This window comes from Leucoraja erinacea, chromosome 12 (genome assembly GCF_028641065.1).
Source record: "Leucoraja erinacea ecotype New England chromosome 12, Leri_hhj_1, whole genome shotgun sequence".
NCBI classification, from domain to species: Eukaryota; Metazoa; Chordata; class Chondrichthyes; order Rajiformes; family Rajidae; genus Leucoraja; species Leucoraja erinaceus.
In genome coordinates this window covers 2,619,964-2,647,535 of record NC_073388.1, presented here as the reverse complement: position 1 = coordinate 2,647,535, position 27,572 = coordinate 2,619,964, and the positions used below count along the sequence as shown (strand labels likewise).

The window sequence follows — 27,572 nt, the reverse complement described above, 5'->3', positions numbered from 1 at the left end:
TATATAGACAGGTGTGTGCCTGTCCAAGTCATGTCCAATCAATTTAATTTACCCCTGGTGGACTCCAATCAAGTTGTAGAAACATCTCAAGGATAATCAATGGAAACAGGATGAACCCAAGCTCAATTTTGAGTGTCGTAGCAAAGGGTCTGAATACTTATGTAAATGTAATATTTCAGTTACTTATTTTTAATTAGGTTGCAAAAATTTCTAAACACCTGTTTTTTCTTTTTCATTCTGGGGTATTGTGTGTAGATTGATAATTAAATTTAAAAAAAAAATCCATTTTAGAAGGCTGTAACGTAAAAAAATGTGGAAAAAATGAAGGGGTCTGAATACTCTCTGAATGCACTGCATATACCGGCACAAGTCAGGTGTTCGTAAGCTGAAGATATGACAATAAATCACCAATACCAGGCTTGCAAATCAGTTGGAAATTGACAAGCATAACTAGAGGCTAAATTTACTTTAAATTCAATATTTATATGAGTAAATAAATGGTGATAGCAGATATAGAAATATAAATATACAATGATAGGTACATTGGAACTAATTCAGAAGTATCCACTGTACGCTGTAGTCATTACTGGCACTAGTGTTTTAAAATTCCAGGTTATTTACCTACAAGTAAGTGAATTTAATATTCCTGCTCCTTGTTGAGATCTAAATTAGTACCTTCAGATTGTTAGCCCAGTTTCTAGATTGTGTCCAATAATTTAAGCATTAGGGTGAACACTAACGAATATGTACAAAGTGCAATCTATGAATTCTAAAGTTATTTTTGACGGTGCTGGTGTATTCACACAACTCCAGGTGCCTGGTTTTGCCTCCCTGAATGTGCAACTTGGGACTTCAAATTAACACTGTGGTTTTCTGATGTCAGTGAACTATATCACTAGAGCTGCACTTATTTAAAATCGCATGTTTAAGAGTCTTGAACTATGCACTGGTCTTGGACTCTGTTCAGAACTAACCAGAATCCTTTTGCAGTGTGTGCATTGAACCAGACGTTCATCCTCTCAGTAACAGAGAAATCATTTATTGTTGTCTAAGAATGGGTAAAAAAGTACTGGCTTTAGCTAGGTTCTCGAAGACTTATCATCAAACAGGTTCTCCAGGGGACACAGTAAGTATTTTATTAAGGCATGAAGTATAGCAAAGTGCGGAGTCGTACATTTTGGTAATACGAATAAAGGCGTAGATTATTTTCTAAATGGAGAGAGAATCTGAAAATCGGAGGTGCAATGGGACTTGGGAGTGTCAGCGCAGGACTCCCATAAAAGTTAATTTGCAAGTCGAATCGGTAGTAATGGGCCTGTTTTTAGGCGACTTTTTAGGCGAATGCAGGACGCATTTGGAGTACTTTGAGCAAATTTGGGCCCCATATCTGAGAAAGGATGTGCTGGCTCTGGACAGGGTCCAGAGGAGGTTTAGAAAAATGATTCTAGGCATGAGTGGGTTAGCTTACAATGGGTGTTAAACAGCACTGGGCCTCTACTTGCTGGAGTTCAGGGGGGACCTCATTGAAACTTATGTTTCCACAGAGTGGATGTGGAAATTATGTTTCTACTGGTGGGTGAGTCGAGGACCAGAGATCATAGCCTCAGAATTCAAGGGCACTCTTTTAAAAAGGAGGTGAGGAGGAACTTCTTTAATCAGACGGTAGTTAATATGTGGAACTCATTACCACAGAGGGCTGTGGAGGACAAGTCAGTGGATATTTTTAGGGCAGAGATAGACACGATCTTAATTAGAACGGGTGTCAAGGGTTATGGGGAGAAGGCAGGAAAATGGGATTAGGTTATGAGGAAAATGATTGAATGGCGGAGTAGACTCGATGGACTGAATGGTTTAATTCTAACTTGTGAACACAGAACTGCCTTGGTCAGTTTAGGGCCTGTCCCACTTGCATGACTTTTTCGGCGACTGCCGATACCCGTCATAGGTTGCCGAAAATTTTCAACATGTTGAAAATTCAGCAGCGACCATAAAGATGCTACGACCCTTTGGGTGACTAGGAGACTATTCACGCCCATACAGGCAACACACTGGCAACATGTCACGGGGTGAAGCCTGTATGGCCGTGAGGGGTCGCCGAAAGAGTCGTACCTTTTTCTGGTCGCCGCTGAATTTTCAACATGTTGAACATTTTCGGTGTCTTGTAACGACCTATTCCGAAAAAGTCTCGTAAGTGGGACAGGCCTTTAATTCTACTGATTTCGTGCCAATTATTGAATTCTTGGTTCAATCATTTTTTATGTGTTATTTGCACAAGGAAAATGATCACCACTGGGATTAAATCTGGGACAAAAATATTCTCTTAATCGGTGAAACTACATTTTAATGACTCCTTGTTGGATGATGTCAAACTTTTGGATCAGCAATTTCCCCTCTCTTCCCCCAGTCTGCCACCGATGGACACGTGGGTGAAAGTGACGAGAACGTGGAGCGAGGCAACTGGTCCTCGAAGACCGACTACCTGCTCTCAGTGATCGGCTCTGCTGTGGGTCTGGGCAACGTCTGGAGATTCCCTTACCTGGCTTACAGGAATGGAGGAGGTACTGTTGAGGTTTCACAACCTGTGAGCGGGAAAGGGAGAAATAAATGGAACAATTTTAATGATTTATAAAGAAAGGAAATTCAGTTATTGCAAAGTTCATCTTCTGACAAGTTCATACTTGCCTCAGGCGAGCATTTATATATGTTGTTTTGTGTAGTAGTTAGCTTGATGAAAATCAAAACAGTACAGATGCTGGAAATCTAAAAGAAAAACAGAAAATGCTGGAAATATTCAGTAGGTTCATTCTGTCTGCGGGAAGTGACAAAGGGTTTATAACCTGAAACATTAACTTTATTAAAGATAGACACAATGCTGGAGTAACTGAGTGGGTCAGGCAGCATCTCTGGAGAAAAGGATTATGTGGCGTTTTGTGTCGGAATCTTACTTCAGGATTAACTAGTATTTTCTAGGAGACCAGTGACCTTAAAAATTCAGTGATTGTTTTTCACAAACAATAGCGCCATTGAAAGACATCTTCCACCGCAACTTGCTGAATCTCAAGCTGAATGTCTTGTGTTCAGGAAAGAAAAATAATCCATGTTCTGAATATTGATCCTCTGCCGCCAAGAAGCAATGAAGGGCAGAGAGGTCGGATACGGAATGGGAGGGGGAGTTGAAGTGCTGAGCCACCTGGAGGTCAGGTTGATTAATGAGGACCGAGCGGAGGTGTTCGGCAAAACAATCGCCAAGCCTACGCTTGGTCTCACCGATATAGATCAGCTGACATCTAGAGCAGCGGATGCAATAGATGAGGTTGGAGGTGGTGCAGGTGAACCTCTGTCGCACCTGGAACGGCTGCTTGGGTCCTTGAATGGAGTCGAGGGGGGGGGGGGGGGGGGTAGCGCGACACTCTCTGTCCTGGGCCTTCTCCACGACCAGAGTGAGCAACACCGGAAATTGGAGGAACAGCACCTCATATTCCACTTGGGGAGTCTGCATCCTGGTGGCATGAACATTGAATTCTCACAAATCTGTTAACTCTTGCTGTCTCCTCCCCTTCCTACCTCTCCCTCAGCCCTCGAGCTCCTCCTCCTCCTTTTTCCTTTCTTCTCCCTGCCTCCCCTCACCCCCCCCATCAGTCTGAAGAAGGGTTTCGGCCCGAAATGTTGCCTATTTCCTTCGCCCCATAGATGCTGCTGCACCCGCTGAGTTTCTCCAGCATTTTTGTGTACCTTCGATTTTCCAGCATCTGCAGTTCCTTCTTAAACAAGTGAAGTCTAAACCGGACATACAGTAAAGGTTTCAAAATCTGACTATAGAGTGCGTTTTGTTTGGGTGCAATTGATGTCAATCTGTATTGCATTTGATATGTAATCTTTGTATATTTATATTGTGAGTTACAATGATTGTCATTTTTCCCAGGCCATTAACATGTCTTTGCTTCTTAGGCATTATTCCACGTTTGACAACTTCGGTTCCAGTTCTATGAAATCTGAGATGGTTGATAACACAGATACATTCCACAGATAAGACAGTAGATGGCTAATAGGACAAAAGGGTGGTTTGTTTGTGTGGTGGTGTGCTAATTATACAATTCAATTGGGTTTACATGTACTTCTGGTACATGGACTCGATGTTCTCAGTGCCACCCTCATTTCTCATTTTGCACTTTGAGCTGTAATCAAAGAGAGTCATTGAGTGATACTGTGTGGAAACAGGCCCTTCGCCGAACTCGCCCACACCGGCCAACATGTCTCAGCTACACTAGTTCCACCTACCCAGGTTTGGCCCATATCCCCCAAAACCTGTCCTAGCCATGTGCCTGTCTAAACGTTTCTTAATTATTGGGATCGTCCCTGCCTCAACTACTTCCTCTGGCAGCTTGTTCCATACATCCACCACCCTTTGTGTGAAAAAGTTACCCCTCACATTCCTATTAAATCTTTTTCCCTTCACCTTAAACCTATGTCCTCTGGTCCTCGATTCACCTACTCTGGGCAAGAGATGGGGCATCTACCCGATCTATTCCTCTCATGATTTTATACACCCCAATAAGATCATCCCTCATCCTCCTGCACTCCAAGGAATAGAGTCCCAGTCTACTCAACCTCTCCCTGTAGCTCAGACCCTCTAACCCTGGCAACATACTTGTAAATCTTCTCCGTGCCCTTTCCAGCTTGACAACATAATTCCTATAACATGGTGCCCATAATTGAACAAAATATTCCAAATGCTGTCTCACCAACGTCTTATAAAACTGCAACGTGACCTCCTGACGCCTATACTCAATACACTGACTGACTGAAGACCAATGTGCCAAATGCCTTTTTGACCACCCTATCTACCTGCAACTCCACCTTCAAGGAACTGTGTATCTGCACTCCTAGATCCTTCTACTCTATAACACTCACCAGAGCCCTTCCATTCATTGTGGGTCCTGCCCATGTTGGACTTCCCAAAATGCAACACCTCACATTTCTCTGTATTAAATCCCATCAACCATTCCTCAACCCACCTGGCCAATTGATCAAGATCCTGCTGCAATCGTTCACAACCATTGTCACTATCTGCAAAACCACCCACTTTTGTATCATCAGCAAACTTGCTAATCTTGCCATATTTGCTCACATCCAAATCATTCATGTAGATGACAAACAGTAAGGGCCCTAGCACCCAATCCTGAGGCACACCACTAGTCACAAGCCTGCAGTCTGAGAAGCAACCTTCCACCATCGCCCTCTGCTTCCTTCCATGAAGATCCATGCGATCTAACCTTCCAGAGCAGCCTACCATGCAGAACCTTGTTGAATGCTTTACTGAAGTCCATGTACATAACATCTGCAGCTCTACACTCATTAACTTTTTTGGTCACGATCAGATTTGTGAGACACAATCTCCCATGTACAAAACCATGCTGAAGATCCCTAATCAGCCCTTGCCGTCTAAATGCCCGTATCCCTCAGAATACTCCCTATGAACTTTCCAACTGCAGATGTTAAGCTCACTGGCCTGTAGTTCCCAGCATTTTCCCTGCGGCCCTTCTTGAATGTGGCACAACATTTGCCAGTCTCCATGAACCTTGCATTCCCAGGAGAGTGTGGACGGTTCACTGTTTCCGAGAGGCTCTGATCTGTATAATTTTCTTTATTAACCTAGTAATTTATTGTGGAGAATAGAGTGCCTGTTTTGAGATCTAAAGCTGGGCTTGTAATGATGTTGCCTGCTCAGAGTAGCTGATTGAGTGTAACACAGGACTTCAATGGGGGGGATTCTGGCCTGGAAGAGGATGCTTTTGTGGGTTCACTTCTCACTCAATGAATTTGGAGGTGACAGCATCACTTCAATGCCTTGAGGTGTGTGTGGTAAGCAGTCCAGGTCTCAGAAACATACAGCAAGATGGATGAGTTTTGTGCTTGATTTGAGGCCTTGATCTTCAAATTCTCAAATATTTTTTCCAACAAGCCAGAGGTTGTGCTGATTAAATGAAGATGATTAATTCCATTATCAATACCTGTCTTTGCCGAGGGATGACACTTGATAGATGGGAAGAGATCCATATTTTCCAGATCACACCGTGAACTACATCAACTAATCTATTAATTAATCATAAATCACTCATTCATTCCCTACCACCTGCCTTATGCCTGATTGATAGAGATCATTGATTAATGTTATGGCGCATTGAATAGTATGTGAGTCTCGGAGAGGAGGAAGCATTTGAAGATGACTTTGGTCATTGACACTTAGCACCTTGCAACAACTACAACTGAAATGTTCCTCCCCTTGCCTTCACTAAATGTCCCAGGAATATTTGCAGCAACGAATAGATAGATTACATCTTTCTTTCTTTCCAACTCTTCCCACAGTATAGCTTTAGTAGATTGGGAGCTCGGTCCTCTCAATGTTGTGGCATACCAGGAGATTATAGGCATAATAGGAGATTAGTGGGCAATATTAGTGCACATGGTATGGGGGTAGAGTGCTGACATGGATAGAAAATTGGTTGGCAGACAGGAAACAAAGAGTGGGGATTAACGGGTTCCTTTCAGAATGGCAGGCAGTGACTAGTGGGGTACCGCAAGGCTCGGTGCTGGTACCACAGCTATTTACAATATTAACGATTTAGATGAAGGGATTACAAGGAACATTAATAAATTTACAGGTGACCCAAAGCTGAGTGGCAGTGTGAACTGTGAGGAGGATGTTATGAGAATGCAGGGTGACTTGGACAGGTTGGGTGAGTGGGCAGATGTATGGCAGATGCAGTTTAATGTGGATAAATGTGAGGTTATCCACTTTGGTAGAAAAAACAGGAAGGCAGATTATTATCTAAATGGTGTCAAGCTGGGAAAAGGAGAAGTACAATGAGATCTGGAGGTCGTTGTTCATCACTCAATGAAAGTAAGCATGCAGGTACAGCAGGCAGTGAAGAAAGCAAATGGAGGAAGGACATTCTTGTTATTGAGGGAATGCAGCATAGGATCACAAGGTTAATTTCCTGGATGGCGGGACTGTCGTATGCTGAGAAAATGGAGCGGCTAGGCCTGTATACTCTGGAATTTAGGATGAGAGGGGATTTATTGAAACATATAAGATTATTAAGGGTTTGGGCACGCTAGGGGCAGGAAACATGTTCCCGATGTTGGGGGAGTTCAGAACCAGGGGCCACAGTTTAAGAATAAGGGGTAAGCCATTTAGAACGGAGATGAGGAAACACATTTTCACACAGAGTTATGAGTGTGGAATTCTCTGCCTCTGCCCTTCGAGCCAGCACTGCCATTCAATGTGATCATGGCTGATCATCCCTGATCAGTACCCCGTTCCTGCCTTCTCCCCATATCCCCTGACTCCGCTATCTTTAAGAGACCTATCTAACTCTCTCTTGAAAGTATCCAGAGAACCGGCCTCCACCGCCCTCTGAGGCAGAGAATTCCACAGACTCCCAACTCTCTGTGAGAAAAAATGTTTCCTTGTCTCCATTCTAAATGGCTTACAGCTTATTCTTAAACTGTGGCCCCTGGTTCTGGACTCCCCCAACATCGGGAACATGTTTCCTGCCTCTAGCATGTCCAAACCTTTAATAATCTTACACGTTTCAATAAGATATCCTCTCATCCTTCTAAACTCCAGAGTATACAAGCCCAGACGCTCCATTCTCTCAGCATCTGACAGTCCCGCCATCCCGGGAATTAACCTTGCAAACCAATTCTGCACTCCCTCAATAGCAAGAATGTCCTTCGTCAAATTAGGAGACCAAAACTGCACACAATACTCCAGGTGTGGTCTCACTAGGGCCCTGTACAACTGCAGAAGGACCTTTTTGCTCCTATACTCAACTCCTCTTGTTATGAAGACCGGCCTGAGGGCGGTGGAGGGCGGTTCTCTGGATACTTTAAAGACAGAGCTAGATAGGGCTCTTAAAGATAGCAGAGTCAGAGGATATGGGGAGTAGGCAGGAATGGGGTACTGATTGTGGATGATCAGCCATGACCACATTGAATGGCTGTGCTGGCTCAAAGGGCCGAATGGCCTACTCCTGCACCTATTGTCTACTGTCTATACTGCTTTTGACCGAGTTATAGTTACTGCTACTGTCTCTCCCTTCATTTGTGATTTATCGTGGGCAGTATGTGCTAACCGTGAAATGTGAATGCCGCAATCATGTTGATAAGTCATTGTTAGATTTATGTACTGCTAGGAGTAAAGCAACAAGAAATGTGCATGGATGTCGATGTGACACTTTAATTTTGTTTTCACAGACTGACTAACTTAGCAAACTGCAGTTGTAATATACTGCCATTGGCAATATGTAAGCCCTGTGTTAATATAAAAAGATTGTTAATTCATCTCGTATTAATACCTACATTCCCTGAATAAACCTTGTTATTTTTACAACCCTGCAATCAACCAGCTTTCTTTTATTATATTTTCTAGGTGCATTTCTGATTCCTTACACAGTCATGCTGGCACTCGCTGGGATGCCAATGTTTTTCTTGGAATCATCTTTTGGGCAGTTTGCCAGCCTTGGGCCTGTTGCAGTGTGGAAAGCTGTGCCAATACTACAAGGTTAATGTTTACTCACTACACAACAGTCTTGACAATGTGATATGTGATCGACAGAGGGTGCTTCATGTGATGGTATTGGTACATTATTACAATCACAATGCTAATGCCATTAAAGGTTAGACTTTTTTTAGACTATCTCATTGAATGTCTGAAATCTTGGACAGTCATCCTCTCTCTGGGATAGTACATCTAAACAAGGTGTCTTCTTCCCTCATCCCTACGTTGACTCTGTTCATATTTGCTTATGAGTACACATCTCACACAGAAATCAAAAAGTCATTTGTTGAGTAGGATTTAAGATGTTTGCCATGCACTCAGCTGAATCTTTTGATTATTACAATGTTCTAGTAGTCTCCTGTCCCACTTAGGAGATTTTTTTCGGCGACTGTCACAGTCATGGCAGGTTGCCGGAAAAGCGGCGACTGGACCCCCCCCCCCCCCCCTCCGACAGTGTCTACAACAACCTACCACCGAGTCAACGTCAAGCTACGGCAAGCCACCGACAACCGGCGACCCAATCGTCGTGACTTAGGACGTCCACCTACGACTAAACGTACGACCACACAGGCGACAACCTACAACAACCTAGGTGCACCAGCCACAAGCTACGACAATCAATGACCCTGTCGGCGACAACTGAAGACAATTCAGCCACCGGTACCCATCGCCGAATGACGTAGGTAGGCGCCAATGGAATCTCCGAAGTTGGCAACCGGTGACAACCAACGTCACCTGGCGACAACCTACATCGGCACCTACGACAGGAGAAGACAAGCTACGTCAAGACCACAGTCGGCAAAAAGTTTTGAACACTTCAAAATCCAGCGGCGTCCGGAAAAAATGTTACGGCTCTTCAGGTGACTTGAGGAGACGACTCATGACCATACAGGCGTCACCTCGCCACCATGTGCAAACAGCCTAGTCGCCAAAAAAAATCGCCTAAGTGGGACAGGCTCTTTAATGAGACTTTTTATTCTCTCCAGATTACTATTGCTGCTGTGTTTAGATTTGACCTCGCGTCTTCAGGTTAATTATGTAGATGTCTGGCTTCTTGATTAATAACTTAATGGTATACTCCTCCAACTAGTCAAGTGATGGATGCAAAACCATTGAAAGAACTTGAAAGAAATTACATTTAGTTTTTATATCATCATCTTTTTCTCTGTTATATTTTAAGGTGTGGGTGTTGCTATGCTTCTCTTTGAAGTATTTGGCAATATTTCTTATTGCTGCATCATCGCCTACAGCCTGTTCTACCTGTTTGCTTCCTTCCAATCCCCCCTGCCGTGGTCAGACTGCTTCAGCTGGTGGGGTGCGGATGAAACCTGCAGCAAGACACCCCGAGGTACTGTGCCAATTTATGTTGAATTACAAATAGACAGCGACCATTCACATATCATTTTGAATATCCTGTAAAAGCTGACAGTAGTTTCAGTGGTCATTTTCCTTCAGTTGTACACCAGGTTTACTTGGATGGACATTATCTGCAGTACTAATCTCACTAAGATGGTGCGTCTTCTTAAGTATCTTTTTTAAAAAAAACTTTCTGAAATGTTTAAATAAAATAAATTACTCTTCATGATACTTTTAATGGGGAATCAAAAAGCAAAACAGTGACACCATTGAGGGAGAATGTCAAGAGGGAGAACAAAACATGGTGACCCATTCTCTTTGAACCTCTGTCTTTTTATCATCAATTCTCCAAATCCTTCCCTTCTGTTCCTTTGGTAGATTTGCTGTCCTTAAGCTGTATCTGTCGATCATTTATTTGTATTTATGTCTCATTCTTCTTTTATTCACATATCTTTGCACAAAAATATTTTCATCACTTTCTTTTTCCAGTGCGTTCCATGGTTGCTACATATTTTCTAAATGCTTAAACTTCAAAACATTGCAACCTATCTACAAAGTTCCTTTTTGGTAATATGTATCTCATATTAATTGGTTTTTTAACATTGTTAATGCTACTCTACAGGTTAAGTAATCTACTAGTGTGCAGCATACACAAGCTGAAAGTAGGTAGATTGATAGTTGTTGCTATTAAACCTCTTTCAGCGCCGACTTGAGACCAAGTCAACCAAGTTGTCCCCTGTGATCCAACCAACAAACTGTTATTACGTGTAGAAAATCAAAATGTTAGCAGCAGAATTAATCCTTAAAACCTGACCTTTTTTAGATGAATCTTTAGTGACTGGTGGGTTTGTTATTAGGAGAATAGGTTGAAGTTGGAAATAGATGGCCTTGGAGTTGTTAAATCATACCTTTGCCATCTGACTGGTGGTGTTAGGGTTCAAGAGTATATATTTGAAATTCTGGTGGTTACATCTTTCTTGGCCAAATTATTCAAAGCTAAGGTGATTTCACATTCCCTGACATTCCGTGCATTTCACAATTTCCATGTGAAAGACAAAATAGATTATTTTGGAAACTCAGTAAAATAATATAGTATTTTCCATAATGTGAAATCCACGAAGTACTTTGCTTTACCCAGTGGCACTGAAGGTACTGCAGCCATATTCAACAAAACATCATCGCTCAGCCCGCCTGAACCTACCTGACCTCCTGGTTGCTGGACACTTTAATTCTCCTTATCAATCCTCCTCAAACCTAGGTATCCTCCATTGTCAGAGTGAGGTGAAATGCAAATTGGAGGAACAGCATCTCATATTTTACTTGGGCAGCTTACGAATATTGATTTCTCTCACTTCAGGTAACACCGACATTCCCTCTCTCTCTTTCCCTCCACCACCCAAGTCGCACCAGCTTCTCATTGTTACCTTACAAACGGCTAACAATGGCCTGTTTCCTTTATCATCGCAACTTTTTTGCATATCTTTCATTCATTGTGCTTTATCTCTCTACATCAAGGGTTTCAAGGTGAGTTTATTGTCACATGTACCAATTCAGGTATAATGAAATTCAGATTGTCATAGTCATACCAACAAAGAGGAACAAGACACCCAAATAAAGTTTTAACATGAACATCCACCACAGCGACTCCCCCCACATTCCTCACTGTGATGGAAGGCAAAAAAAAGTTCAATCTTCTTCCCTTCTTTATTCTCCTGTGGTCGGGGCACTCGAACCTTCCGTTGTCAGGGCGATCTTGGCTCCCACAACCGGCGGTCAAGCCCTCTGCTTCTGGGCGATCAAGCTCCAGCATCGGGGGGGAGTTCAGATCCCAGCACCGGGCGATCGGACTCCCGAGTCGGGGCTGGTCGAACCTCCTGCGGCCTGGAGCTTCCTGACATCAGTCTCAAGCTCCCCTACGTTGAAATCCGCAGGCTGTGGTTGGAGCGCCGATCCCAGGCAAAGGACCGCAGGCTCCGATGGTAGGTCCACGGCCCCACGGTGGGGCTCGGTCCGTCTCGAGCAAGGCCGCCAGCTCCATAATGTTAAGCTGCAGAACGATCAGAAATATGAACCGGGAAAAAAAATCACATCTCCGGCAAGAAAAGAGATTGAAAAAAAGTTTCCACCGACCCCCCACCCCCCCCCCCCCCCCCCCCCCCCCCCCCCCCCCCCCCCCCCCCAGAACATTAACACATACTTTTTAAAAACACACTAAAAATACCAAAAAGATGAAAAGTTAGATAGACTGCCACCCAGATGCTATATCTATATCTCTCGTTTTCCTTATCCCTGAAGAAGGGGCTCGACCTGAATCATCACCCGTTCCTTCTCTCCAGAGATGCTTTCTGTCCCACTGAGTTACTCTAGCTTTTTGTGTCTATCTTCAAGCAAACAACATTGCATTGGTCAGATCTTTGCAGCCAACTTCATTGACGTATTCAAATTAGCATTAAATAAGGTTTAATAGCAACAACTGTCCACATACTGTTGTGGACCAAGTTTTAATCTGACCTCAGAGTCTTTGTAGAATTTACACATTCTTCCTGTGATCATATGTCAGTATTACGGTCGAAGAGGTGCTGAAGATCATATTGTGTATTATCGTAGACAAATCTCCAGGGCCTGATCAGATGTATCCGAGGACATTGTGGGAAACTAGAGAGGAAATTGCGGGGCCCTGGTTGAAATTTACGAGTCATTAAATACAGGAGAGGTGCTGGGTGGCAAATGTTGTGCCTCTATTCCAGAAGCCTGCAGGAAAAATGCTGGGAATTATAGTCCTGTGAGCTTAACATCTGTAGTTGGAAAGTTACTAGAGAGTATTCTGAGGGATACGATATGCATGCATTTAGATGGACAAGGGATGATTAGGGACAGTCAGCATTGTACATGAGAGGTTGTGTCTCGCGAGTTTGAGTTTTTCAAGATGTGACCAAAAAGGTTGTAGATGTTGTATACATGGATTTCAGCAAAGTATTTGACAAGGTTCCACATGGTAGGCTGCTCTGGATCGTTAGATTGCATGGGATGTAAGGAGCAATAGCAGGTGATGGTGGAAGGTTGCGTATTGGACTGGAGGCCTGTGACTAGTGGTGCACCTGGCCCATTACTGTGGGTGGTTTTGCAGATAGTGAAGATGGTTGTCAATGATTGCAGCAGGATCTTGATCGATTGGCCAGGTGGGCTGAGGAATGGTTGATGGAATTTTTTAATACAGAACAATAGATATTGCATTTTGGGAAGTTAACATAGGTAGAACCTACACAGTGAATGGTGGAGCTCTGGGGAGCGTTTTATAGCGGAGAGATCTAGGAGGGCATGTATATAGTTCCTTGAATGTGGAGTTGCAGGTAGATAGGGTCGTCAAAAAAGCTTTTGTCACATTGGCCTTCAGCAGTCGGAGTATTGGGTATAGATGTCAGGAGGTCATGTTGCAGTTGTGCGACCGTATTTAGAAAGAGAGAGAGGGAGTTTTATTGTCATGTGTCCCAGATGGGACAATGCAATTCTTGTTTACTGAAGCACAGCAGAATATGTAAACATAATACAGAACAGGAGATAAAAGTTCAGTTTGTCTATATAACACAGACTATACATCTATATTACTAAAAGTCTGTTCTTGACCGGTTTTGGCCATCTGTGCTGCGATTTCTGAGAGAACGCCGTCACCTACGGCCGTCATTTTTGGCCACCTTGCTCCGAGCCCCCCTCCGCCGTATGTGTGCCGAGGATTTTTCCTGTCGATTAAAACTGACAGATATATTAATTTTTTTACAAAATTCCCCATTCTCTCTGCTGCCCCTGCTGGTGGCAGGGGGGAGGGACTATAAAACCAGGAAGTGGTGTGCCACACAGTCTCTTCAAGATGGAGGAAGGCAGAGGGTCACATTTCTCTGAGCTGTGAATAACACTGAACACATGTCTACTCAAATGTAAGTGTCTATTGGTTCTAAACCTTGCAAAAAAGTGTCTATTGGTTCTAAATCTTGCAAAAAATGTCTATTGGTTCTAAAGCTTGCAAAAAGTGTCTCTATTGGTTCTAAAGCTTGCAAAAAAAGTGTCTATTGGTTCTAAAGCTTGCAAAACAGTGTCTATTGGTTCTAAAGCTTGCAAAACAATGTCTATTGGTTCTAAAGCTTGCAAAAAATGTCTATTGGTTCTAAAGCTTGCAAAAAATGTCTATTGGTTCTAAAGCTTGCAAAAAAAGTCTATTGGTTCTAAATCTTGCAAAAAAAATGTCTATTGGTTCTAAAGCTTGCAAAAAGTGTCTCTATTGGTTCTAAAGCTTGCAAAAAGTGTCTCTATTGGTTCTAAAGCTTGCAAAAAGTGTCTATTGGTTCTAAAGCTTGCAAAAAAATGTCTATTGGTTCTAAAGCTTGCAAAAAAATGTCTTGGTTCTAAAGCTTGCAAAAAGTGTCTATTGGTTCTAAAGTTTGCAAAAAGTGTGTCTATTGGTTCTAAAATGGTTCATACTAGCGCTCCAGAAAGCGCCTCCTCCCCTACTCGCCTGGTTGGCTTGGCTTGGGTGTGTCTTGAAATTGAAAGGCACTACTTACTGCAAATGGTGGCATGAAGTTGAAATGCACTACTTACCGCAAATGGTGGCTTGGTTGCTTTGGCTTGAAGTTGAAAGGCACTATTACTGCAAATGGTGGCTTGGGTGTGGCTTGAAGTTGAAAGACACCACTTACTACAAATGGTGGCATGAAGTTGAAAGGCACTACTTACTGCAAATGATGGCTTGGGTGTGGCTTGAAGTTGAAAGGCACTACTTACTGCAAATGGTGGCTTGGGAGCTTTGACTTGAAGTTGAAAGACACTACTTACTGCAAATTGTGGCTTGAAGTTAAAAGGCACTACTGTAAATGCACTTCCTGTTTGCACTGTGTATTTATTTTAGATAAAACGCTACCACTTACGGCTGTGATTTTTGGCCATCTTACTCAGTCCCCCTCCGCTGAGCAGATGCAGAGAATTCTTCCCATCAATGAAAAATAAAAGTGTTATTAGTTTAAAAAGAAATGTTGAGAATCTCTCTCCTGTCAATCACTCCATGAAAGCCACGGTGGGGTGGGGGGGGGGGGGAAGGGTTATAAAAACCGGAAATGTGGGTGTGGCTCAGTCTCTGCTAGATGGAGGAGGGAGAGGTCACGACTCGCTGCCTTTAGTGGCTTTGCACCCCACTTCAAATGGTATGAAACTGCACTTGAATTTGGTGGCCTTATACCCTGCTTGAAATAGAATTTCAAGGATTAGCTGTGAGTCAACTAGCAGCCCACAAGCCATGAGTGAGTGTGAGTGAGTTGCCAGCACAACAGGCTTGAATGACTAAGACGCCAGCCCAAGAATCCATTTGGCGCACAATTTGCATACTAGCCCTCTGGAAACCAGTCCCTTCAGCCCACAACACCCATACTAGTGCTCCAGAAAGCCTCCCCCCCCCCAACTGGCCACCAATATTAGAATTGGTGGAGAGGTGGAGTATTGCGTTGGATGACCAGCCCTCCTGTGTGATGCTGGGACCCATCAGGTTCCTGAACCTGAATGTTCCAGATTTCAAGCTCCTGTACCTTCTACCCGATGGCAACAGAGAGATGAATGTGTGGCCAGGATGGTGTGGGTCCTTGATGATGTTGGCAGCCTTTTTGAGGCAGTGATTGCGATAGATCCCTTCAATGGTGGGGAGGTCAGAGCCGGTGATGGACTGGGTAGTGGTCACAACTTTCTGCAATCTTTTTCCGCTCCTGGGCGCTCAAGTTGCCGAACCAAGCCACGATGCAACCAGTCAGCATGCTCTCTACTGTGCACCTGTAGAGGTCCGAGAGAGTCCTCCTTGACATACTGATTCTCCGTAATCTTCTCAGGAAGTAGAGGCGCTGATGGGAGTTGTCTGTGTAGTGTTTGCAGATGATAGTTTTATAGAGTCATGCAGACAATGTATAACAACTCATCCATACTAAACAAGATACCGCACCTCAGCTAATCCTATTGTCCTGCGTTTACCCCATATCCCTCTAAACCTTTCCTATCCATGTACCTGTCCAAATGCCTTTTAAACGCTATTACTGTACATGCCGTAACTGCCTCCTCTGGGAACCCGTTCCATATATCCACCACCCTCTGTGTGAAAATGTTATCTCACAGGTTCCTTTTAAATCTTTCTCACTGGAAAAAGACAGCGCATTCACCCTATCTATTCACCCCCCCCCCCCCCCCCCCCCCCCCCCCCCCCCCCCCCCCCCCCCCCCCCCCCCCCCCCCCCCCCCCCCCCCCCCCCCCCCATGATTTAATACACTTCTATATTAGCACTCCCCAGCTTTCTGACCCCTAAGGAATAAAGTCCTACCCTGCCAAATCACTCCCTATAAAGTCCTACCCTGCCAAATCACTCCCTATAGTCAGGTCCTCAAGTTCTGGCAACATCCTTGTAAATCTTCTCAAATCCTTTCCAGTTTCATGGCATCTTTCAAGGTGACTAAACTGAACACAATACTCCAAGTATGACCCACTAATGTCATGTACAACTGTAGTATAACATCCAACTTCTATACTTCGATCCCTGACTGATAAGGGCCAGCCAAAAGGTTTCTTCATTGCCAAATCTAAGTATGATCTCCTCACGTGGTACATCTACAAAGAAACCTTTAAATTTCCCATCAAGATGCTCATCTAAACTAAATTCCACATTTTCTAGATCTGCTCTGCAATTTCACCCTGGATGGTGAATACTTTGGGATTGTTAATACAACATGGTTGAACACAAACAACAAAACTTGCTCAGATGGATCAGAAGTCTACATTCCTCACCATGGACCAAGTGAGCAATACTGGGAGTAAGTAATTTCTTAAGAGAGCTGTACCATTAAGTTGTGGGGAGAGGGAGGGAGAGAATCTTATATTTTGCTAGGGCAGCTTACAGCCCAATGGTATGAATATTGATTTCTCTCACTTCAGGTAGCCCCGGCATTCCCACTCTCTCTATCTCTCCCCTGCCCAAGTCACACTAGCTTCTCATTTTTACTCTACAAACAGCTTACAATAGCCAGTTTTCTATATCATCGTTATTTTTTTGCATATCTTTCATTCATTGTTCTTTACCTCTCCACATCATCGTCTATATCTCTCATTTCCCTTATCCCTAACCAGTGTGAAGAATGGTCTCGACCCGACACATCACCCATTCCTTCTCTCCAGAGATGCTGCCCGTCCCGCTGAGTTACTCCAGCTTTTTGTGTCTATCTTCGGTTTAAACCAGCATCTGCAGTTCCTTCCTGCACATTCTCTTTACTGGATGAATGTCGTATTATTGTGTTTGACCTACTAATCGTATATGTTGTAAAATAACATCACTACCAGGTGCCTTTTCATCAGTAGCACCATGCTTTCTGACACTGCAGGTTTATTTCAACGATATCTATGGAGGGAAATTAAAACTGGACATGGTGAAAACATTCAGCAAGTTTGACTGCAGCTGTGGAATATGCTCTTCCTAGTTCTAATGAAAACTATTTAAAATATCATCTCTGTTTTTCTTTCCATGGATATTCCCTGGCCTGGGTGTTTTCTATTCTTCTATTTTCTCTTGAATGAAGCGATTGCTCACCTAAGACCAATTATTAACAGTGCAAATAATTTGCAACTGATATCTTCACTTGATTTCAATTTTAATTGGATTCCTGGTTGAGAGTAACTTTCTGGGAACTGTCGCCCTGTTAAATAATACGAAGAAACCAAATAACTTTGTGATTAACAGCTGGAGATTCTGTTGGGTTCCATTTTTGTTCAATGCATTTCAGCCATTCGCATTGAAGCAGTCAATGTTTATTTTATTACATACTAGTATTTGGAATGATTTTTTATTTTGCTTATTTTTTAATTTAATTTAGATTATTTTTTAAAGTTATTTTTCAATTAGTTAAAGGTGAATATTTGGAAAGTTTCTCTGTTTATTAAGCTTTTGGTACATTGGCCTTCATCAGTCAGGGTTTTGAGTATAAAAGTTGGGGCATTAAGTTACAGTTGGACAAGCCAAAGTTGAGGCCGCATTTGGAGTACTGTATTAAGTTTTTGTCACCCTGCTAGAGGAAGGATGTCATTAAACAGGAACGAGTGCAGGGAAGATTTACGGGGATGTGATCTACTGCTTTAAATTATGAAGCTGTTTGCAAGGGTGAATGTGAACTTTTTTCTTCCATTTATTTATGTCCAGAATATTTATATTTAGTCCAGAACAAGGGGCCAAAAATAAGATCATCTTTTACATATCAAATAAGTAACTTTCCTGAGAGCTTTGGAACTCACCACTACATGGAGTGGATGAAGCCCATGATATAGGTTGTGGGTGAGGAAGTGGGACGTGGGGTGGTAGAGATCATTTGTGTGGGTGGTTGTTCATGTGAATTGCATATTCTGTACTAAACCAGCCAACTAATATGTTGCACATTCTTTTAACTAGGATATTGTTATAATCCATGCATTTTAATTGAACTCGTGTTTTATTTAATAGTGAGAAATCTATATACTATTAAAAGTATTGATTTGTCTGTCTGTCTGTGATCTCAGGAGCTACGCCAAAACCTTACAAAACGGTGCGAACACTTTTTGCAGAATCTTACTTGCCTTTTCCCCATTCGTATCTAGTTCCCTTCAGATTTGGTGTTATATTTCATGTTATTGATATTTCAAGGTATAAAAAAGCCAACTTTAACAAGATTTTTACTGTTAAAATCCTTCCTGCCAGCTTCTAACAGACTTTGATACAAAGTTGCAATACAGGAACACTCTGTACTTCCACCAAGTTTTCACCTGAATGGGGTAGCACAGTCCTCCACCCGACATTTGCAACAATGTTGCCATCATACAACACTTACTCCAGCTCCTGGCAGGCCAGGAGGGGGAGGGTGAATTTGTATTGCAATTGGGGAAGTGCAATTGGGATTTTTTTTAAAGTCCAGTGCTGGGGGAAGCAGGGGAGTGTGTTTGGCAATGAGTTCAGTTGGGGAACCGCCTCCCGTGGGAGCTCCGGGTTAGTGGTGCAATAATTGCGTTGGGGAGTGGGTTGCCAGTTGGTCTAGTATCCCATTAAAAATATGTTTTCTGTTGTAATTTTATTTAGTAAAGCGGTTTTACGACGATCAAGTTCCATGGAGGAGACAGGGGAGATCGTGTGGCATTTAGCCCTGTGTCTACTTCTAGCCTGGTTGATCGTTGGAGCTGCCTTGTCCAAAGGAATCAAATCTTCAGGAAAGGTTAAACAATTGGTGATGAATAGATTTAAATCTTTTCTGGCAAAACAGTCTCTTGCCACAATTAAACTAGAATACATACGACCATTTTCAGTGCCTCAATAATCTTAACAGCAGCCTTTTGTGAAGGGTGACTCTCGCAATTTTTATCTATGACCAGTCTGACTGAGATCTAAAAATCTTTATTTTGAATAAAACACAGCAGCAAAATCCCCTAAACCTGAAGTGGATTATTAATTGGCAAGTTTTCAGCCTCTGAAATGTATGTAGGTAGCTTTCTGTATTGTGACTTTACACAACACAAAGTAAATACAACAGGACTGATGAATCAGGGAACACTGTTTGTATTCTGCAGGCTGAATTGGTTACAACATGGTTTCAATCTGAAGCTAGAGAACCACTTCAAAGTTAATTTGGAAATTTACAGGCAGAAAAACATATCTGTCTTGGAAAAATAGATTAGGGAAAAAGTACTGTTTCCATGTTACCTCCCCACAGTAATCAGATACAGATGTTGATCTGCCAACAGTCATAAAACACAACAATATACATGAAACAAGAAATTAAAGTGACAAGTGGAAAGTCCAGAATTGGAGATGTGCAATGGGGATGAGATTGGGCTTAATTCTTTGTTTTAACTGCAATCTAATTATTTTTAATTTAAATGAATTCAGTACAGTAAGTATTGCACCAATAGAACAGCAAATCTAACAGGCTTCTCTTTGTTGTTAGGTGGTTTATTTCACTGCAACATTTCCATATGTGTTTCTGATCATACTTCTTATTCGAGGAGTTACCCTTGAAGGAGCCTATAAAGGGATTGAATTCTACATTGGATCTAAATCCGATTTCTCTAAGCTGGCTGTTGCTGAGGTAAATATAGCAGGTATTTTCAGGTTATTCACAAAATTCATAGAATTACATTTGCAGTTTTCGGTCAACCCATTTCATGCTTCATCCTATTTCCCTGCACTTTAAAGAGTGTCCCTCTAATTCTTGTCTATTGTTTTTGAGCTCTTGTTCAATTGTACATAGACAGTGCAAGAGCTATTGTTGAAGCTGAAAGAACATAAATCATCCAAGTGGACAGTATACGGGATTCTAGTCGAATTCCACCTGCCTGTCAACCTTACTTAGCTTGAACATCACCAGATTTGCAACTGCTCGACATATTGGCAACTCATGCTGAGCTGCGCAAAACTATAACAAATGTATTCCACCTCCGCAATGTTGTGCCAATAAAGATTTTAATATCCGTGTGCATCAAGTCAGAGATTAAAACCTATCCTAGCACAACTCATTGTTTGAAAAAGCAAAACAAAAACTGCAAATCCTAGAAAGCTAAAACTAAAACAACAGGAATTACTGAAACTACTCAACAGGTCTGGCAACATATTCTGAGAGAGAAGCAGAATTAATCTTTCATTGGCACTCGAAATAATTCCAACACATTCCTAATCCTACTTTGGCAATGGAACACTACTGAACACCTTACACCACCATGAATTTGTTTAACAAGTGTGTGTTTTTGAAGACATGTCTTTTTTTTATATAATATTATTTTATTCCTTTATAAAATGTATGTGTAATTGATGTATAATGTATGTTTTTTTGTGAATTATTGGAGTCTATGTACCTGTGATGCTGCTGCAATCAATCCTTTCATTGTATCTGTACCTCATCATACTTGTGCACATGACAATACATGCAATTTAACGAATTAGGTATCAAAGATATTTTAAATTGGAGAGTACAAAGGGGATATTTGTGCATTTTTTGTAGGTTTTATTCCTCTGGCCTGATTCTTCCCCTGATTACATTTCCTCCATTAGATCTGCGTATAACACGACTCCCTCAGCTAGCAACATCACCACTTACATTAGACTATCCATCTAGGTAGACATTCCTATTGTTCTTACCAACCCTCTCTTCTTCACAATTTAAAATATAAAAGTTAACATTTCTATCTTCTAGTCCAAATGAAAGGTTAATGCTATTTTTCTTAATCCACAGTTTGCAGAATATTTTTCTCGTTCTCTGTTTTTATTTGGAATTAACACTAGGTAGAATGTTATCTTTTTGGGATTACTTCAGAAGTTTCAGATTTCAACTTGTGTCCCTTCATATTCAACAGTGAAATAATGAGCCCATATTTGATACAAACCATCACACAACTCATTTGTACCCAGGAACTCTAAATTCAGCATCTCTCCTAATATTCCTTATCCTCACTATTGTTACATGCACACAGACTCAACAACATTTGCTGACATGCTGAAAACCATCATCCTGCACCTGACCCACATGAATAGTGCCTCTACACAGCGGCGGTGGAAAGCATCTTGTCCAGGAACATTACCATCTGGATTGGGAATTGCTCTGCCAAGGACAAGAAGGCTCTGTAGAGAGTAGTGTGTTCGGCCGAACACACTATGGGAACTTCACTTGCCCCCCTGCAGGAACTATACATCAGGAGGTGCAACTCCAGAGCCAACAATATCATGAGAGACCCCTTCCACCCCTGCAACGGACTGTTCCAGCTGCTACGGTCAGGCAAACGCCTCCGTTGCCATGCGGTGAGAACGGAGAGGTTGAGAAGGAGTTTCTTCCCAGAGGCCATTCAGACTGTAAATGCCTATCTCACCAGGGTCTAACTCTACTGAACATTTTTCCTTCCATTATTTATTATGTAAAAGAATATGTGTGTTCTGATTGTGTTTATAGTTTGTTTGGTTGTTTGTCTTTTGCACAAAAGTCCGCAAGCATTGCCACTTTTATTTCACTGCACATCTCGTATGTGTATGTGACAAATAAACTTGACTTGATATGACATTTTGTTTAAGAAAGAACTGCAGATGCTGGTAAAATGCCACGCTTTTCAGACTCGTATACCTTCTTCCCAATGGCAGGAGTGAAATAAGAGGTGGTGAGGCTCCTTGATGATGCTGGCTGTCTTTTTGAGGCAGCACCTCCTATAAGTCCCTTTGATGCTGGGCGGGCAATATCCAGATGAAATGTTGTGGAAAATCTGTGCTATTTCTTTAAAGCTAGTCACAAAAAGCTGGAGTAACTCAGCGGGACAGGCAGCATTTCTAGAGAGAAGGAATGGGTGATGTTTCGGGTCGAGACCCTTCTTCAGACTGATATATATTTCTTAGTTTCAGCATCTTATAACAAAAATGTTAATTAAAATTTAAATGTACTTTATAGTTTTATTACCCACTTGAGTTACAATTCTATCCTGTGGTGAGAGGTTCTTTTGGGATTCTTTCAGTAAAAGAATAATTCTGGGTTATAACATAAAAATAGTGTCATTCATTTGATCATGTGATTGACAGGAAAACACCTAAAAACATAAAGTTGCTGATCATTAAGTAGGGGACTGTATTATGCTTAGGGAAGCCATTTCAGATTTGAAGGAGCTTCATTTGATCATGTTACCATTTGCCTGTAGCTCTTATACCTTCTGTTCAAAACAATTTTACCTGTTCAATTAAAATCTTTGTGTTGACTAATTCTACCTCCCATTCCCTAGGTCTGGAAAGATGCTGCAATACAGATTTTCTTCTCCTCGTCAGTGGGTTCTGGCACTCTAATAACCCTGTCATCCTACAACAAATTCCACAACAACTGTTACATCGACACCATCATTGTCTGTGTGGTGAACTGTGCCACGAGCGTGTTGGCTGGATTTGTCACCTTCTCAATCCTTGGACACATGGCTCATGTACAAGACAAGCCCATTTCAGATGTGGTACAGTCAGGTATACAACCGTTCACACCTTCATACAGGAGAATAATCAATTAAACAATTTAACTGAGCACTAATCTGGCTCTGAAGAGGGTCCAGTGGAGGCTTACAGGAATGATCCCAGGAATGAGTGGGTTAACACATGATAAGCATTTGACGACACTGGGCCTGCATTCGCTAGAGTTTAGAAGGATGAGGGGAACCTCATTGAAACTTACCAAATGCTTAGGTGAGGCACAGATTCTCCTCGTGCAACTGTACGCTCCAGAATTCTGTTATCTTGCTCTTCATCTCCTTTTGGATATGATAGAAGGACAGGAGATAGCTGCCTCTATCACATCATCTTGGTGGTGGTGTGATAGATCCTGATACTCACTACCAAAAAGTTGGTAGTGTCAGTTCCCACTCAGTACATTGGAGTAACTCAGTAACTGCGCCCAGTTGCAAAATTATAATCGTAGCCTTCCGAACACTGTCTTTTTTCTGTTCCCTGATAGCAGCACCAAATAGAGGAGTGATCTTCTGTATCTGAAAGTCAGCCTGCCACTGATTTAGTTAACAGAGCAATAAAGGATTGAGACTGGTCCTCGATCCTATTCCCTCAGCTGCAATCTTAAAACAACACTCCTGACATGCACCTCCACCATTACTTCCTCCTACCATTCGCCCAAAGCTAGGAGGGCAGGTCCTCTCAGATATTGTATCTCCTTTCTATATCTTGCGACAATTTTTTAGATTTTAGTCTCTTCTCAAATTATCATGGTCTGGACGGCCTTTTCAAAAACCAATCAACATTTGTTTTCTTTCCCATCTTCGAGGTGCAAGTTCCTTGAAAAGCACTAATCAATCATGAGTCTGGACTTGTGCTGATGTATACAGCTAATGAATGGCATGGAAAGATTTAGCATCATAGAGGAAAGCCATGAAAATTCACAGCACTCATTTAATCAAGAGAGAGAGTCAAGAGTCAATTTAATTGTCATTTGGACCCCTGGGGGTCCAAACGAAATGCCGTTTCTGCAGCCATACATTACACACAAATAGACCCCAGACACAACATAATTACATTTAACATAAACATCCATCACATAACTGTGATGGAAGGCCAAAAAAACTTATCTCTCCACTGCACTCTCCCCCCCCCGATGTCAGAGTCAAAGTCAAAGCCCCCGGCTGGCGATGGCGATTGTCCCGCGGCCATTGAAGCCACGCCGGGTGGTGCGAGGTCGCACACCGGGTCTTGATGTTGGAGCCCCCGGTGTGTGCTCGCAAAGTCCCGCGGCCGTTCCAGCCGCGCGGGGCAATGGTGTTAGGCCCCGCTCCAGGAGCTCTTCGACCCCGCAACACGGGCGGGAGAATTCGCCGTTGCAGCAGCCCGAAAAGCGGTCTCCCTCCAGGGAGCCGCGCGGGGTCGTCCGAGCCGTCCGCAGACCCGCAGTAGCAGCCTCCGACTCAGCAGCAGCAGCGGCAGCAGCAGCAGCGGCAGCGGCAGCAGCAGCAGCAGCAGCAGCAGCGCTCCTCCACCGCTCCACCCGCTCCGGTCTCGGCCAGCTCCGCGACGGCAACGGTGAGTCGGCACCAGAGTCCCCGGCTTCTTCCCGTTGGAGGCCGCTCCTCGTTGCGGCCTCAACGACACCTGAGACCCGACGAGAAAAGGTCGGGTCTCCAGTGCAGGGAGAGATTCAAAAGTTTCCCCCCCCCCCCTCCACACACACATACCCCAACATAAAATAACAAAAACTACACAGAAACACAGACAAAAAATAACAAAAACGCGGACAGGCTGCAGAGGCCGCTGCTGGCCAGAGCCGCGCCGCCTACCGGTTAATATATTGCCAATGAAAAGATGCAGATTAATCATGTACCTTTGACACTTCTCAGAAAGACCTCTAGGTGGCTTGTGGGTCATGGAGTCGAACAGCATAGAAATTGGCCCTTGTGCACATTGCACCGTTGCCAAATATCACACCTATCTATACTAATGTCATTTGTATGCATTGCCTTGCTCATTCAAGTGCCTAACCAGATACCTCTTATACATTGTTACTATTCCAGTCTCCAGCACCTCTCCTGGCAGCTTAATCTAGATATCATCTACTCTGAAAAAAATACCTCTTCAATCTCCTTTAAACCATCTCTCCTAAACCTATGCACCTTAGATTTAGACACCTGCTGTGGGAAATAGACACTGTATATCTACTCTAATTATGCCTGAGAAAATGTTACATACCTCTATCATGTCACCCTCCAACCTTCTTCACTCCAGGATTTGAGGGTTTGAACCTTCAAACCCTCCAATCCAGGCAACATCTGTAGTGGCCATTTGGCCTATTTTGCATGTCATTGTGGATGGCATGTTCCTTTAAATTTTAGCCAGCCCGTTATAATGTGGGTGGGATTTTATGACGTGTCTTGGGGCGTGTTTATGCAGCTTAACTGCTTGGGTGTTAGTTTAGTTGGGGATTCGTTTTGGACAGGAGAGGGAGAAGGTTTATCCTTCGACCACAGGTCAAGCATGTCAAGCCTCATGTGAAGAAGAAGACACGAGGAGTTTTCTAGTATCTGAAGCAATGCGCTGGAGTTCGAAGAAGATTGCTGGAACAAGTCGGAAAACCTTGGATGTATCTTACTGTTTTATATCTACAATAAAGAAAATATTCATTAAAAGACTGTGTGCTGAAGCTTTATGAAAGTAGAAGCTCTGAAAGTCTCTGAGGCAGCTTGCATGCGTACCGAAGATATTCCCCTTATCCCCTCTCGTCCAATTAGTGGCTAGGGAGTTAATTTCCTGAAAGATCTGAAAAATCTGCCGCTACAACATCCTCATAAATCATTTCTGCACCCTCCATAGCTTGATTAAATTCTTCCTTTGGTGTGGTATTAAACACACCCTTGTGTAGTATGTCATCATCTGCAATTGAGGTTGAGGAACAATATTAGGGTGGTGCAATGGGATCTCTGTTCAACGCCATTAATTGCATTCCGTTAATTGTATCCACTGTTCAGGTTTCGGTTTGGCTTTCATCGCCTACCCGGAGGCTCTTGCACAGCTGCCTTGGGCTCCTCTATGGTCCATTTTGTTTTTCTTCATGCTGCTTACTCTTGGACTTGACTCTCTGTTTGCAGCTGTAGGTAAGAATGATGTTGTTTGATTTAGCTTATTCGTTCCAAGGCTTAAAATATAGTTGTATAAAGTTTAGATAAAGTTTGGTAGTTTGATAAGATAAGAAATTACATTTGGTGATATACGTTGATGAATGCTCCATATATTTCTGTATCAATCCCTTGATTGCGGTTGGTGAAACATGAATCTTTCTTCTTCTAAAGGGTTAAGCATCTGCATGTGATGGATGATGCACCATCAAACGCGAACTTCATATACACTCCTATCTGATTTGTTGATCCCCTACTCTGCGTTTTGCTTGTCCTGTGTGCACAATATTATGATCCATACTGCTAGTTAAAATGTGGGCACCAAAAGATTTATTAAACATAATTTCTATTCAATAAGTACACATTGACTCTACCCATCCCTATTATTATCTTGCCATTTAACGAAAGCAGAGCTAAGAAGGACAGAAACTGGTCCTCAATAGAGGCAGACACCTATTCTCTCGGCTGCAATCTTAAAACAACACCCATGACGTATAACTCCACCATTACTTCCTCCTACCATATCCAAAAGCTAGGAGGGCATGTGCTATCAGATATGGAATCTCCTTTCTATATCTTGCACCAAATTTCAAGTTTTTAGCATCTTCTCAAATTATCATGGTCTGGACATGGCATTTAACACTTACATAATAGCATAATGCTGCATTCTCCCTACTGACAAACCTACTAATTTAAATGTAACATATCCAGGTTTGCGGATGACACACAGCTGGATGGCAGTGTGAGTTGCGAGGAGGATGCTATGAGGCTGCAGGGTGACTTGAATAGGTTGGGTGAGTGGGCATGTGCATGGCAGATGCAGTATAATGTGGATTAATGTGAGGTTATCCACTTTGGTGGCAAGAACAAGAAGGCAGATTATTATCTGAACGGTGTCAGATTAGGAAAAGAGGAGGTGCAACGAGACCTGGGTGTCCTTGTACATCAGTCACTGAAGGTAAGGATGCAGGTACAGCAGGCGGTGAAGAAAGCTAATGGCATGTTACCCTTCATCGCGAGAGGATTTGAGAATAAGAGCAAGGAGTTCCTACTGCAGTTGGACAGGGCCTTGGTGAGAGCACACCTGGAGTATTGGGTGCAGTTTTGGTCTCCTAATTTGAGAAAGGACATTCTTGTTATTGAGGAGTGTTGCGTAAGTTAGCCAGGTTAATTCCCGGGATGGCGGGATTGACATATCTTGTAAGAATGGATTGACGGTTTTTATTCTCTGGAATTTAGAAGGATGAGAGGGAGTCTTAAAGAAACGTATATAATTATTAAGGGATTGGACAAGCTAGATGCAGGAAAGTTGGAGTACAGAACCAGGGGTCACAGTTTAAGAATAAGTGGTAGGCGATTTAGGATTGAGATGAGGAAAAACTTTTTCACCCAGAGTTGTGACTCCATGGAATTCTTAGCCACAGAAAGGTGTAGAGGCCAATTCACTGGATGTTTTCAAGAGAACGTTAGATATAGTCTTGGGACTAACTGAATCAAGGGATAT

The 27,572-nt window shown here is 42.7% G+C and overlaps 1 protein-coding gene across 2 annotated transcripts in view; it reads left to right on the top strand.

The window, feature by feature from the left end:
* The first annotated feature begins 266 nt into the window (after positions 1-266).
* The window catches only part of LOC129701995 (sodium- and chloride-dependent neutral and basic amino acid transporter B(0+)-like), a 43,348-nt gene continuing 16,042 nt past the window's right edge, over positions 267-27,572 (top strand). Inside the window, exons 1-9 of one of the 2 annotated variants that reach the window (XM_055643459.1) lie at positions 267-1,126; positions 2,405-2,558; positions 8,435-8,566; positions 9,744-9,911; positions 16,614-16,752; positions 19,035-19,167; positions 19,897-20,037; positions 22,700-22,928; positions 25,922-26,047. In XM_055643459.1, the coding sequence (XP_055499434.1) occupies positions 1,055-1,126; positions 2,405-2,558; positions 8,435-8,566; positions 9,744-9,911; positions 16,614-16,752; positions 19,035-19,167; positions 19,897-20,037; positions 22,700-22,928; positions 25,922-26,047 (1,294 nt within the window). In that variant the 5' untranslated portion in view covers positions 267-1,054. Of the gene's footprint in view, positions 1,127-2,404; positions 2,559-7,945; positions 8,567-9,743; positions 9,912-16,613; positions 16,753-19,034; positions 19,168-19,896; positions 20,038-22,699; positions 22,929-25,921; positions 26,048-27,572 lie in introns of those variants that run through there. The other variant, XM_055643458.1, reaches the window with a different exon arrangement.